Source organism: Aotus nancymaae, unplaced genomic scaffold (genome assembly GCF_030222135.1).
Source record: "Aotus nancymaae isolate 86718 unplaced genomic scaffold, 86718_ANA_hifiasm-v0.15.2.pri h1tg000036l, whole genome shotgun sequence".
Taxonomy (NCBI): Eukaryota; Metazoa; Chordata; class Mammalia; order Primates; family Aotidae; genus Aotus; species Aotus nancymaae.
In genome coordinates this window covers 94,718,372-94,732,836 of record NW_026988450.1, presented here as the reverse complement: position 1 = coordinate 94,732,836, position 14,465 = coordinate 94,718,372, and the positions used below count along the sequence as shown (strand labels likewise).

At 41.4% G+C, this 14,465-nt stretch overlaps 2 protein-coding genes and 1 pseudogene across 13 annotated transcripts in view; 2 read left to right on the top strand and 1 right to left on the bottom strand.

Annotated features, from left to right (window-relative positions):
* LOC135278087 (zinc finger protein 707-like) overlaps positions 1 to 14,465 on the top strand; it is a 76,139-nt gene that overhangs the window by 40,647 nt on the left and 21,027 nt on the right. For 10 of the 12 annotated variants that reach the window (XM_064384780.1, XM_064384771.1, XM_064384770.1 and 7 more), the window contains 4 exons: positions 586 to 1,891; positions 10,330 to 10,426; positions 12,175 to 12,307; positions 13,255 to 13,403. The gene's annotated coding sequence lies outside the window, so the exon portion shown is untranslated. Of the gene's footprint in view, positions 1 to 585; positions 1,892 to 5,938; positions 6,847 to 10,329; positions 10,427 to 12,174; positions 12,308 to 13,254; positions 13,404 to 14,465 lie in introns of those variants that run through there. The other 2 variants (XM_064384775.1, XM_064384778.1) reach the window with 2 other exon arrangements.
* LOC135278088 (guanine nucleotide-binding protein G(I)/G(S)/G(O) subunit gamma-5-like) lies at positions 1,801 to 5,643 on the top strand. The gene is made up of 2 exons (XM_064384781.1): positions 1,801 to 1,891; positions 3,617 to 5,643. The coding sequence occupies exon 2, from the start codon at positions 3,655 to 3,657 to the stop codon at positions 3,859 to 3,861; it is 207 nt and encodes a 68-aa protein (XP_064240851.1). The 5' UTR covers positions 1,801 to 1,891; positions 3,617 to 3,654; the 3' UTR covers positions 3,862 to 5,643.
* LOC135278085 (dynein axonemal assembly factor 5-like) lies at positions 5,232 to 10,148 on the bottom strand (annotated as a pseudogene).

Below are 14,465 nucleotides of genomic sequence, written 5' to 3'. Positions count from 1 at the left end.
AAAATGAGGATGACACTATAGTAAATACTCAGACTTGTTATGAAGATTTAGTGGCATAATTCATATAAAGCCCTTGACATGATACTTGGCACTTGCACTCAGTAAAAGTTGATCACTGTTATAATTACATATTATTGATCTCGCATCTGTATATACATAAGTCTCTGTGGGGGTGGAGTTCTAGAAAAGAGAATGAAAAATGTTCATAGGATCAGAAAAAAATGACCTGTGAAGACAGGTATAAAAAATTAAAATTGTTATTCATTCAAACAAGTAAACGTTGGATGTCAACTTTCAGTGAGGTGTTACAGTTATTGAGTAATTAGCAGGTATAATTCTCTAAATAATTATCAACTGATGGTAATTTCTACTCATGGATAAAGCAGGAGGAAACAGGTTAATTAGCAACATGCAAGTTGAAATGTTCAAATTTTAATTTCTTTCTTGGTTTTGCCCATCAGATTTAGTCTCAAATCAAATCTTGTTGATCTTTAAACAGGAATCTAATCTGTTGGTGAAAGGAACTTTTTTTTTATGACATTAACTTTCTAGTAATTGATGATTAATTATAGTTTAAACTTTTAGGTATACAAAAATCTGATGAAAGATATTGATGTTTTAAACTCTTCTAGCAAGATGGACAAGATGCGACTCTTAAACATTCTGATGCAGCTTCGAAAGTGTTGTAATCATCCATATCTGTTTGATGGTGCCAAACCTGGTCCACCTTACACCACTGATGAGCACATTGTCAGCAACAGTGGTAAAATGATAGTTTTGGATAAACTATTGGCCATACTCAAAGAACAGGGTGAGTAATACATTTTTAAATTAGCATGGAATAAATTTATATTAATGCCTTGTATATAAATAAAATTTTCCATATTCATTCATTCATTTATTCAGCAGACATTGTTGAGTACTTACTATTTGCCAGGAATTGTCCTATGGGCTGGGTGTACGAAGATGAACAAGACAACAGTCTTTGCCTTGGATAAGCTCACAGTGTAGTGAGGAGGAATAGTTGTAATTCATTGTGGTAAGTGCTATGATATGTTGAGAATCTGGGTGTTGTGAAAGTCTTCATGGAGATGACCTTTGAGGTGAGCACTAGAGAATGCATAGGAGTGAACCATGGGGAAGAAGGGGAAGGGTTTTCCAGGGTAATGAAACACGTGTGAAACAAAGAATAGAGCATATGGTACTTGGGGTAGAATGGCAGTTGATGAATCTGGAAAGATGGATGGAGCCAATTATGAAAGGTATTTTAAACCATGCTTTAAGGAGTTAAGACTTTTATTTTGAAGGCAGAGGGAGAGTCAGAGAATAATTGGCTGTGAGGAGTGACAATCAGAGTATGTCACTCCTACATGTTCAGAAGAGAACCTTGGAAGCAGTATGGGGTCTATTAAGGATAAGAGACTAGAAACAGGAGACTAGTTGGGAGCCTATTGCTGTAGTCCAGTGAGAGAGTCTGTGGACCCATCATTCATCCTTAAGAAAATGTAAAGGCAATTTCTTTCATGTCATTGCAATATGTGTGGGGGAGTTTGAAGACCTTAAAAAATGGCTAACTCAACAAATGCATAATTCTATACATAGCATCTCTTGAAGGGATGTGTGTGTGTGTGTGTGTGAAAGAGAGAGAGAGTTTAGTGAAGTATTCATGTGCTCTACGTTTGTGTTGCATATAATGTTCATTTTTGCAGCTTTTAAGTTAGTTTCACACAAGTTGTATAACTCACTTTTTCTTGGCTAAATGTTTTGGGTTCAAGGGTTCTCATTTTCAGCCAGATGACTCGCTTGCTGGACATTTTGGAAGATTATTGCATGTGGTGTGGTTATGAGTATTGTTGACTGGATGGACAAACCCCCCCATGAAGAAAGAGAGGTGAGGAAAAGAAAAGAAAATAAGACTTCAGAAATCAGAGTTCAATTAAGCAATGTTTATCAACATTAGGTAGTTTTGAACTTTTGCCTTTTCTTTAGGTGGGCACATTGACTTTCTCATTAACATCTCTTTCTCACTTCAGTCTTCAATTTGGCTTCCATTCCACTGACTCTCTACAAATCATATTTTTCAAGGTCTTCAAAGACATCATCTCCTACTAAAGGACACTACACCATTCCATCCTCCATTCTTATCTTCTCTTCTCTAACCATACCTATCTCTGACTTTTTAAATGACTGACAGTTTCTCACCTTACTCTCTGATCTCCAATTTTATGTCATTTTCTTTTCCTGATTTGCCAGCTATAGCAGACCTTTGCCATTTGTGGAGTTTAATGGTTGAAATTTTGCCCATTTATAAGCAACCCTAAAGACTCATGAAGCATAGTAATTTGTAAAGGGAATAATCTTGGTTCTTATAGAGCTCTTGTAAAAACTAAATGTGACAACATAGGTATAGGTATTCATCATGAATTTAGACCTTGGGACACTAAAAGCTTGGCGTGTAGGAATGGGTCACCTAGGGAGTAAGCTTATTTAGTACGCAGTATCTTTCTCAAGCATGAAAATTCTTATAGGTCTTTAGATTATCCTTCACAAACGTCACGGGTTGAATGCATTTAGTACCCTTTTTAAAGCACTTTTTCTTGGAAGGCTTTGCTAATTTATCTTGTGTTTTCTGTGATCCTTCAGAGCTCTGTCTTTGGCTTCTGTTTTAAGTCTGTACAGTAAGTCCTCACTTAATGTCATCGATAGGTTCTTAGAAACTGCAACTTCAAGCAAAACAATGCATGCTCTTAGGCTAATTGACATAAACAAGATTTAAGTTCTGGCCAGGTGTGTTGGTTTATGCCTATAATCCCAACATTTGGGATTGGGAGGCTGAGGCAGGAGAATTGCTTGAGCCCAGTAATTCAAGACTAGTCTGGGCAACACAGCAAGACCTGGTCTCTCCAAAAAAAAAAAAAAAAAGAAAGAACAAAGAAAAAATTTTTAAAAAAGTATTAGCCAGGCATGGTGGCATGCTTCTATAGTCCCTGCTACTCAGGAGGCCGAGACAGGAGGATTGCTTGAGCCCAGGAGTTTGAGGCTGCAGTGAGCTGTGATTGTGTCACTACACTTCAAACTATGTGACAAGACAAGACCCCAGTTCCTATGACATGTTTCTGGTCACAAAGACATCACCAAACTTATAAATAAAGACCAAAACACTTATAATATTAAACATGGAAATAAAGGTGAGCCATACATACATTTAAGAAAGATTAATAAATGCAAGTAAGAAAATTATTTACCTTCTTATTCCAGTTCAGGATTACAGTGGTTGGAGCCTTCCTGGCAGCTCAGGACCCCAGGCAGGAACTAGCCCTGGACAGAATGCCATTCCATCACAGGGCATGCTCACACACACCACACACATATTGGAACTGTGTGGACATTCCAGTTCACATTTTGTGCACAGCTTTGGGCTGTGGGAAGACATGGGGGAAAACTCATACTGACATGGGGAGCGCATGCAAAACCCATATGGACTGTGGCCCTGGCCAGGAATTGATTTTTTTTTCTCATCAGTTTTATAATGAAATGATGTTACTCGAGGACCTGCTGTACTCATGCTTTGGGTAAAGATCATGATTTTGAGTTGTCTGGCCCTGTCGACCCACAGCCCATGACCCACGAATCCGCCCGGCCCTCCAGTACACCATGTCTGGCTCCTCTAGCGTCGCCGCTATGAAGAAAGTGGTTCAACAGCTCCAGCTGGAGGCCGGGCTCAACCGCGTAGAAGTTTCCCAGGCAGCTGCAGACTTGAAACAATTCTGTCTGCAGAATGCTCAATATGATCCTCTGCTGACTGGAGTATCTTCAAGTACAAATCCGTTCAGACCCCAGAAAGTCTGTTCCTTTTTGTAGTAAAATGAATCTTTCAAAGGTTTCCCAAACCACTTCTTATGATCCAGTGAATATTCAAGAGAGCTCCATTTGAAGCCTGTACAAAAGCTTATCCCTGTAACACTTGTGCCATAATATACAAATTTCTATTTCTTTCAGTCCTTAACATCTACCTCTCTGGATTTTCATGAATTTCTATTTCACAAGGGTAATTGTTTTATATACACTGGCAGCAGCATACAATAGAACTTAGTATGGAAAAAAAAAAAAGATCATGATTTTATGGTATAGTGGAAAATGCACTGAACTTGGTTTCATAAGACCTGAGTTTTGGCACCAACTCCACCACTTTGCAGTGTGTGCAAGCCATTTAATTCTCTGAGCCTCAGTATCTTTAATTCTATTATAAGGATAATACCTAGACTTCTTTCTCTGACAGTGTTGTTGTGAGGATAAATGGATATAATAGGTATGAGCACAGTTGTAAATGGCATATTGCAGTATGTACCACCTGTCATGAAATTACACACAGGGCTTTCTCCCTTACACCTTTAGGGCCCCATCTCAGGCTACAGGGACTCTCTTATCCCACGTCCTATTCCTTCCACAGCTGCAATGGGCACTCCATTCCTTGTGTGCTTCCTTATCGAAGCCTGGTTCTAGCATAGCATAGTGTTCACAGCAAGCATACAGACCCTTTTCATATTAAAGGTTTTACTGCTACCTCTATAGGGAAACAGTTGCAATAACATTTATACATAGGAGGACATTTCAAAGCTTACACTATTCCCTGCCCTATAGTTTTTTTACTCTCTGATATGGCAACTTTTAGCACTAACTGAGCTTTTGCTGACTTATTTTTGAGGCTTGGTTTTCTGGAATCCACACTAAACATAGGCCCTATGGTACCACTCAGGATTATCCTTCTTCCTAGAATGAAGAGAATGTCACGGCAGAACAGTACGTGCTTTCTGACCTCAGATAGCCAATTTGCATTTCTGACCAAGTTCTCTACTGTTCATCTATTTATGTCCAAAATTGTTCTGGTTTTTAAAAATTCTAAACAACGTTATCCCCTCAGGGACTCTGAATTTCATGTCTTGACTTTAAATACAGCAAAGTCAGAGCTGTTCATTTTTTCTTGGAAATGCCCTGCTTTCCCATTATGTTGTCCACACCATCATTTCATCTATTTTCCCAATGAGAAGAAGACCACATTTGATTCCTTACTTTGATTGTGTGCCAGCTGTGAATAATTCTTTCTCAACAGCTCTCAGATTTTCCCTTTCTCCCTTACTACAGCTAAATTCAGCTAACAAAGCCACTGGTCATCATCTGACTCAGTTCCTGTAACCTCTGCTTAATTGGCCTCCTCACTTTTGTAGGGAAAGAAACTAACATTTGTCAAGCAACTACTACAAGCTAGGCAACTTAAAGTTCCAATTGAATTCCCCCAGCAGCCCGGTAAAGTATTGGTATAATTTTCTCCGTTCGAAACTGTGTCTCAGAGAGATTAAATACTTGCCCAGAATCACAGAGGTAATCAATGGTGAAGTTGTGATTCATGCCCAAGTTTTGCTCTTTCCTCTACACCAAGGTGCCTCTCACTATACCATGCTGCTTTCTGTACTGCCCCCTTTACCTGCTCTGCTGACTGTGATGGTGTGAGTCACCTTCTCTGCCTAAAACTTTGACCATGACACCCATTTAGTTTAAAAAAGATTGCCCCTACTTTGTGAATATGCAAGTAATATGTGACTGCTGAGGGAAGTTTTGAAAATAAATACAAGTATTTCTGGCCAATCTTTTTAGGTATATGTAATATGTACAAGTAATTGGTATCATACTTCATATACTATATATAAAGTCTAGTATCCTGATACATTTTGCTCAGTATTACATTGTGCTTTTAATGTCCATAAAAAATCATTGTAAAAATAATTTTAGGCTAATGTTTTATTTTATGGATGTACTAGAAATAATTCATCCCCCATTGTTGATCGATTAGGTTGTTTCCAATTTTTCACTATTATAGATAATGCTATAGTGAAAGCTTTTATACATAAATCTTTGTGCACATCTTTGATTATTTCCATAGGATAAATTCCTAGAAGTGGAATTTCGGGGTCAAAGAGTATGAACATTTTTAAGGCTCTTGATGCATATTGCCAAATTGCTTTCCAGAAAGGTTGTACCAATTTATACTCCCAGCAGCAATGTACGAGAGTGCCCGTCTCACCGCCCCCTCGTCAACATTGAGTATTATCATTTTTTAATCTTCAAAAATGTTGTTGTTGTTTTAGTTTGTGTTTATTTGATTACTAGTGAGAATGAACATTATTATTGTTTTCTAACCATTTGTATTTGTTCTTTGAATTGTCTGGGTTTTTATTTTCATGTTCATGTTTCTACTGGACTTTGTTTTCTAATTAATTTGTTTGAAATCTTTATATAGTAAGAATATTAATATTAAGTTTAAGATTCTTTATGAAATATCCCTGGATTATCTTCCTGATTTTCTTTATGACTTACCGACTTGTTCCTTGTTACCATACTGATAAAAATCTTCTTACCTTCCCCTTTATCTGTTGCTCTCATTCCCATTTCTAAATCATTTTCTCTGTTGGTTGATCTTCTAAACTAATCATTCATAAGCTAATGGGAATGAAGTTGAGATTTCTGATAATTCACCCCTCAGATATATTTCAGCTCTCTCTCAATTAAAATGTTTTCACTGTTATTGTTTTTAAATAATGTAAATGAATTACTACTTGCTTAGTTAAATTTGACTATGTAATTATTCTGTTTGTCTCTATTGATGTAAGCTTTTAAAGATTAGAAACTTCATTTACATAACATACTTTCTACATAAATTCACATAGTACAGTGTATGTCTAGATACTTAAATATTTTTGAAGATAGAAGAATATTATAAAATATTTATAAAGAATATTAGAAAGTGTGTGAAGTTTTTTTTATAATAAATATTTTCAATTAAATTTTCAAGCATTTGATTGTTGGAAAATATGCACAGCATTTCCCCCTTGTATGAATACAATGGCTTACAGTAACAGAACTCACTCACAGTGAGATCTTTTAGGCACTTGGGTGTAGAATGTGAGAGAGGGAAATACAATTTTCCTTTCTTGCTACCTATAGGAGCAACCAAAATTAGATCAAATTAAATACTCTGTTTTCAACATTGTTAGCATTACTGACCTAAAATATATGGTGACTAGATATATAACCTTTAAAGTTCCAGTATATTTAAAACAGGAGAAATCTAACTGATAAGTTGTTCAGATTCCAATTCTTTTTAGTCTGTTCACCATTAAATTTCAGGAGACAGAACCCAAAAAGAGATTTCATTAATGTCTTCTAATCACTTTGGCTTTCTTCTTTTTTATTAGATAGGTAAAAACTTTCTTGGTGGGCATCTAAGCAGGCTGGAACCGATAATCCATGAACCCAGCTGCGCAAATGAGGCTTAAAAACCAAGACGATGCTGATTCGGCTGCAGGGGGAGCAGTTGCAATTTACTTTTAATTTCAAATCAGCTGCAGACTTTGGGGCGACCTCTCAATGAACTGAACAAATAACATAAAATGCAGAATCCACTCAGAGGCTGTTATTCCAGGGGAAGAGCGGGCAGGTTTCCTGGGGAGTACATGCTTGCTGTCACAGTCTCGCCGCTGGCACAGAGGTACCTTGTTTATGAGGTTTAAAGGCCACAAACGCTGGCTCAGGTGGGGACAAGGGTGTGGTCACTGCGTGACTGGGACGGCCTGCACATGCTGCAGTAGCTGCTCGCAGTAGGTGACCGAGCGGTGTTTGTGGATGATGGCCTCTGTCTCCCTCACCAGGAGATCTGGGAACAGGGCACTGCCCTCCTTGAGGACCTCTAAAACGGCATCCTGGATGGCGCTCTCTGGATCGTCAAGGTGAACGAGCAGCTCTCTGTACAGGTACCGGACGCTGCTCTGATAGTAGGCCTTTCCGTCGGCATTCTTCACACACTGCAGCCAGGTCACCAGGGTGGAGGCAGCTGCCATTCTCACGTCGTTGGAAACGTCGTCTAGACGCTTTAAGAGTTCAGGATAAATCTTGATGAGTTTATCTGGATCAATCACGCCGCCCAAGGTTTTTAAGAACGTGTTGATGATACGGCACGAGATCAGCCGCGTCATCTGCGAATCTTCCTCCAGTGTGGTCAGGACTTGAGGCATCAGTGTTTCCTGCACCTCCCGGATCTGCTTGGCCAACAGGACCTTGCTGCTGGTGAGCACCCAGAGGCAGGACACGGCGGCCGTGCAGATGACCGCGGCTGTCCTCCCTGCATGCCACTGCAGATTGGGGGCCAGGATGTCCTTTGTCACCATCTCAAGGTAGCTGGGTAACTGCCCCTGGCAGTCGATGGTGTCAGCAGCTCTGAGCAGCATAGTGGACAGGATGGAGAACAGCTTCAGGCGCATCTGCAGGTCTCGGGAGGGCTGCAGACAGGCTCTGAGCGTGGGCATGACGTGCGGCAGGGCTTCTCCTAGGGCAGGGCCTGACTGCGCGATGATGACACTGAACTGCAGGAGCTCCGGCAAGTGCGCGGTCCAGTCGAGGTGTGACGCGGTCACCCGCTCCAGGAGAGGGCCCATGTACTTGCGGTAGAGGTCCTGGCAGCTGCTGACGCCCTCCGCAGCGGCCAGCGAGTCCATCGTCTCCTGCGCCTTGTCCCTGAGGTTGGTGGAACCTGCGAGGGACATTACGGTCAGCAGCACGTCCATGAGCTGCAAGCTGGCCGTGCTGCAGTCCTTGCAACACACGGATACCAGGGCCTGCATGCAGAGCAGCAGACGCTCCAGGTAGAGGTCATTTTCAGATGCCTGGCAGATGTGGGCCTGTGCCAGCTCCGTGGCAATGGCTGTCAGGTGAGGCTGGAGGGCTTCTCGGGGGCAGCCCCGAATGGTGGAGGCCAGCACCAGGAGGCCGGAGGCAGAGGGCCCCTTCTTCAGCATCAGTAAGATCAGCTTCAGAAATACCTCAGGGTTGACAAAAGTCCCGATGAGCTCTGCAGATCTTCAACAGCTATGGACCATGGCTGTCTCCTCGTCAGCGCAGGCCAGAAACAGTGTCCAGAGGACGATCTCCAGATGTTGTGTGGTGTGGTCCTCGGCATGCAGCAGCAGCATGGGCAGCAGCTGCGCCGACTTCACTCGCGTCCCCACCATCCAGACGGTGATGTCGTGACACAACGCGGGGAGGAGCTTGGAGAGGTTCCTGAAGACGAGCTCCCGACAGCCCAGCACAGGGCTATGCTCATGCCGAGGGTAATGGGGTCGGGGGAGAGGGGCAAAGTCCAGCTTGTCCTTCAGGTCCTCCTCATTTTCCCTCTGCCAGTGCAGGCTGACGTCCTCCCAGAGGCTAGCAGCCAGCTGCCTAACCTCGGGCATCTCGTCATCAAGGGTGCTGAGCAGCAGAGGGATGAGCTTGTGGAAGAAGGAGTAGCGGTCACGCAGATGCAGGAGCCAGCCGCCCACCACAGAAGCCACCGCCCGCCAGACCTGCGGGACGTCGTCAAACAGCCGTTGAGCAAAACGGGAAAGCACGTCGTCCACGGACTTCCCGTTGCCAAACTGGATCACCGTGCCCGTGACTTCGATGGCGGCCACACAGACCTTCCAGTGCTGGTGGGAGATGGTCTGCATCAGGGGCCCGATCAGAGACTCCGACTGCGTGTGGAAGTGGTCGGGCGTGGCCTGCGCCAGGGCGGCAGCGCGGCTGCAGCTCTCGCGGCGCACAGCGGCGAAGGGTCGAGCAGGGAGCAGCGCAGCACGCGAAGGCGTCGTCCAGGTGGGGCGCGAGCGCGGCGCCGCCCAGGTCCACAGCCAGACTCAGCAGCTGCACTAGCGCCAGGCGCAGCTCCTCGCAGGCCTCGGGCGGGCGGCGCGTGGGCTCCGGGCCGGCCAGGCGCGCGGCGAGCGCAGGCAGCAGGCGCGGCAGGGAGTCGTGGGGCCGCGCGGCGCGGCGCAGGCCCAGACCCAGCAGGTGCACTGCCAGCGCGCGGCAGCCTTAGGCGGGGTCGCTCAGGCAGCGCGGCAGGCGCGGCAGCAGCAGGCGCGCCCAGGGGCCCTGGAAGGCGGCGGCGTCGGCGGCGGGGCCGGGCTCCTCCAGCGCGCCCCGCCGGTCTAGCTTGCTGTCTGCCTGCAGCCCGGCAGCAGGCGGCTTAGGGCTTGGCTCAGCTCCGCCGCCTCCGCGGTCTCAGCCCCCTCGGCCGGGTGTGGGGCCGCTATGGCCTCCGCCACCCCCGGCGCCGCCATTTGTCCCGCATCGCCCGTCACTCAAGATTTTCTATATGTATTTTAAATGTTTTTATTTGTTTCTTAAGAACTCTGATAGTCTAACTTTTTCTCTTTTTCTTCTATCCTTTTATCAATTAAAAATTAAGGAGGCAATAGAGGCTTTTAATGCTCCTAATAGCAAATTCATCTTTATGCTAAGTTCCAGGGCTGGAGGTCTCGGAATTAACCTGGCAAGTGCTGATGTGGTTCTACTCTACGATTCAGACTGGAACCCACAGGTTGATCTACAAGCTATGGTTAGTAATCTTTAATGGTGTCAGAAATTTATCATAGCTCTGAATACTATTGCTATACAGCATCGAGGTCGTTCGTGATAAAACAGTTAACAATTTTTGAGAGATTTTGTAGAAGTTACAGTCGATTATCCTAGAGCACACAGTTGCTGTGCTAATTGCAAAAACAAAAGAAATGGAAGCCTACAACAAACACCCCAGATCCAACTATAGAATTTATGTGTTCATTTTGGTTTTTATTATGAAATAGAAATTTTTTTCCCATTCCAAAGATTGAAGAGGACATATAAATTTGTTTTAATGAAAGGGATTAAAAAACAGTCTGTTGTTATTATTCTGCGTAACAACTAAATATATTAAAATCCTTAGTACTGAAATTGGGAGAGGTAAGATTTTAACTTTCGTAATAAAACAATTTGGGAGAGAAGGCAAAAAGGTAAGAAAGGAACGTATTCCAGGAAAACACTTGATACTTAATAAGGACGCTATCCAAAAGCTATTCTACACTTAAACACATTTTTTTAGGGAGCTCTTTTCTGACCTTTCATCAAAACACTACAGGTAACTCCTTTGATATTTTGGTGTCATTGATTGAACTAAAGTTACAACTTCTCTCAATGTGACTTACATTTTCAGATAAAGAAATTAATTTAGAAGTAAAAAGGTACAAAATTACTTCTTAGGATTTTGAATACATAGGTATGGGATAATTGTCTTTTTGGGAGCAATGAAAAGTCATATGCCAATGAGATGTAACTTAGAAGGCTTTCCTTTTATAATAGAGAATTGAAAAGGATTGACCACTGGGACATTCCAGAATCAATATGCTTTTGTGTAATTATCATTACATCACCGTGGTATTGAACTACCTGTTTGATATGACTGACTAGGAGTAAGCCCCAGTAAGTTACAGTGTTACTGAACTGGAAAACCTAATAGTGATAGCAGTTCACTTCCTTAGAAGTCTTAGTGCACATCTTAACCCACATCCATTCAGGATTTGTGGGTTCAGGTTTAATGTAAATATGTGTAGAGTATTACATTGTGTTTTAATGTGCTCTGTTGAAACTTTGTTACTAGGCTCTAGTGATTTTATATTTAGTACAGGCCTGTTTAGAACTTAAAACATTTGTTTCTCTACTACCTTCCTCTCTTTGCCTATTTGCTCTAGCAGCTTCTGTGTTTTAAAAATACTCTCCCTAGATGGTTTTATACCACTAGAAGTTTGCTACCTGTCACCTGTACCAACTATAAACCACAGGACCAGTTCTAGACTACTGTATAGTAAGGATATTAATATCCCATTAATTTTTTATAACTCTTTACTACATATCCCTCCGTAAGCAGAAGGAAGTGCCTGATGATGAGATAAAGCAGACTTTTGCCACCATAGCAACCCTTACTAACTACTTAATAAAATTCCTTGCTAGTTTGGAAGGTGTTTATATTTAGTGACTTAGTTACTTAGTAACTCAATCCGGAAACTTTCAGCTCCCTCTTTTCTTCATCATACAGGTGCTTTGCCCTTTGTCCTGGAACTTTCCCATTAATGGTACAATATAATAGTTACAGATTTCTTTGTTCCCAGTGGTCTTTAGACATTCTCAATATTCATCATGCTCTTTTCCAAAGCGTTAGATCTAGAGATAAAGAACTAATTTTAGTTTTAGAATTGTATGGAATATGATGGCTATACTCTATAAATTTTATACAGAATATCGAATATCTTATATTAGGACTCTTTCTACTAGGATCGAGTGCATCGTATTGGTCAGAAGAAGCCAGTACGTGTATTCCGTCTCATCACTGACAACACTGTTGAAGAGAGGATTGTAGAAAGAGCTGAGATAAGACTGAGACTTGATTCAATTGTTATACAACAAGGTATTTATACATAGAAATCTATTAGGTGGTTTTTGTAAAACACATGCATTCAACACATTCAAAGGAGATTACTTTTAATAAAAGTTGACCAAAATTTGAAAACTTAGAGGAAAAATGGAAACATCACTGTGTATCCCATGAGTCTGTACAATTGTTATGTATCACCTAAAAATAAAAGGAAAAAAATTAAAAATGCTAATTGAGGCCAGGAGTGGTGGCTCACGCCTGTAATCCCAGCACTTTGGGATGCCTAGATGGGTGGATCACCTGAGGTCAGGAGTTTGAGATGCCTGGCAAACATGGTAAAACTCCTTCTGTACTAAAAATACAAAAAATTAGCTGGGCGTGTTGGCATGTGCCGGTAGTGCCAGCTACTTGGGAGGCTGAGGCAGGAGAATTGCTTGAACCTGGGAGGCTGAGGTTATAGTGAGCTGAGATTGAGCCACTGCACTCCAGCCTGAGTGACAGAGCGAGACTCTGCCTCATAAAAAAAATGCTAACAAATATTCTGAATTGAAACCCTGGCATTCAGTATATGGAGCAGTTGAACATCACTAGCTTATTCTTGAATGTCAGTAGCATACTTTTTGAAGTACCTAAGGTTATTTAGCAGATAAAATGGCTACTTTAAATTTTTTGAAAACATATGTTAGAGGGTGCGTTTTCATATAGAGAAGTTTGATCTGAAAACAAAGTTTGAACATGAAAAACAATTTCCTTCTGGATTTAACTGAGTTTTACAGAAGGAAATTCACATTGAAATAGAAAGTATGGTAGAAGAAAAACTTGTAGGATTGTTCATTAAACAAATAACCTTAATGTTCACTAAGCTTTTATTCTTTTAAAGCTTTATGTATGGCTAAATGTGGTAATGTCTGATTAGAATGATTATGCCTTCTTTGGAATATAATTGATTGAGTATATACAATTTTAATTTTTATCATTAGGAAGACTCATTGGCCAACAGTCTAACAAGCTGGCCAAAGAGGAAATGTTGCAAATGATACGGCATGGAGCCACCCACATTTTTGCTTCTACAGAGAGTGAGTTGACAGATGAAGACATTACAACTATTCTGGAAAGAGGGGAAAAGAAGGTTAGTTAAAACAGCATTCTATCTTCATGATGACTTCAGCAAACTTGTATTTGCATTGTACACGTATATCTACATGTTTCAGATAGCTCATATTCTTTCCAGCAACTTGTAGATCTATTTTCAGTGGTAGATTAGGGCTTAAAAGTTTTGTTTTTGGTGAGAAAGACTAAGAACCAGAGTTTAAAATGCAGTGATCTTATACCTGATGCTTTATTGAAAATACTATATCTCAAAGCTAAGTAAATTTTGTGTTTAATCACATGTATAAGGACTGCATTTTTTTTTTAGAGACAAGATTTTGCTCTGTCACCCAGGCTGGAGTGCAGTGGTGCAATCATAACTCACTGTAGCATCCACCTCTTGGGCTCAAGTGATCTCCCACCTCAGCCTCCCGATGAGCTGGGACCACAGGCGTGTACCGACATACACATCTAATTAACTATTTTTTTTGTAGAGACAGGGTCGTGCTGTGTTGCTGAGGCTGATCTTGAACCTCTGGCCTCAAGTGAACCTCCCAAATCTGCCTCCCAAAGCACTGAGATTATAGGCATGAGCTACCATGCTTGACTAGGACTATATTTTTATAATCTTTTTTTTGTACTGGATTAGAAGTCATCTACTGATACATTGGTTAATTGAAAATCTTTTATAAAACATTTCATGAAATACTAAATCACTATTTGTTAAAGCATAATAAATTGTTTCAGAATATTGTAATTTTGTGTTTAGTTCACCTTCCACCCTCCACAAATTGTGGATAATTTTAAACATAAGTGAAAGGAGACAGAATAGTATAATGAGCCCCCAAGTACTTATCACCTGTTTCTAACAACAATCAACTAGTCCTGCCCTGTTTATATCCCCAGCTCTTTTTTTCCCCTTCTTGGATTATTTTGAAGCAAATCTTAGACATATTTCAGCTGTAAATAGTTTACTTTGTATTTGTTAAATAGAAGGACTCTTTTAAAGGTAATCATTATAACATTGCCTCACCTGAAAACCCCAATAATTCTTCAATAATACCAAATATCCAGTTAGTATTCAAATTTCCAATTGTTTCAT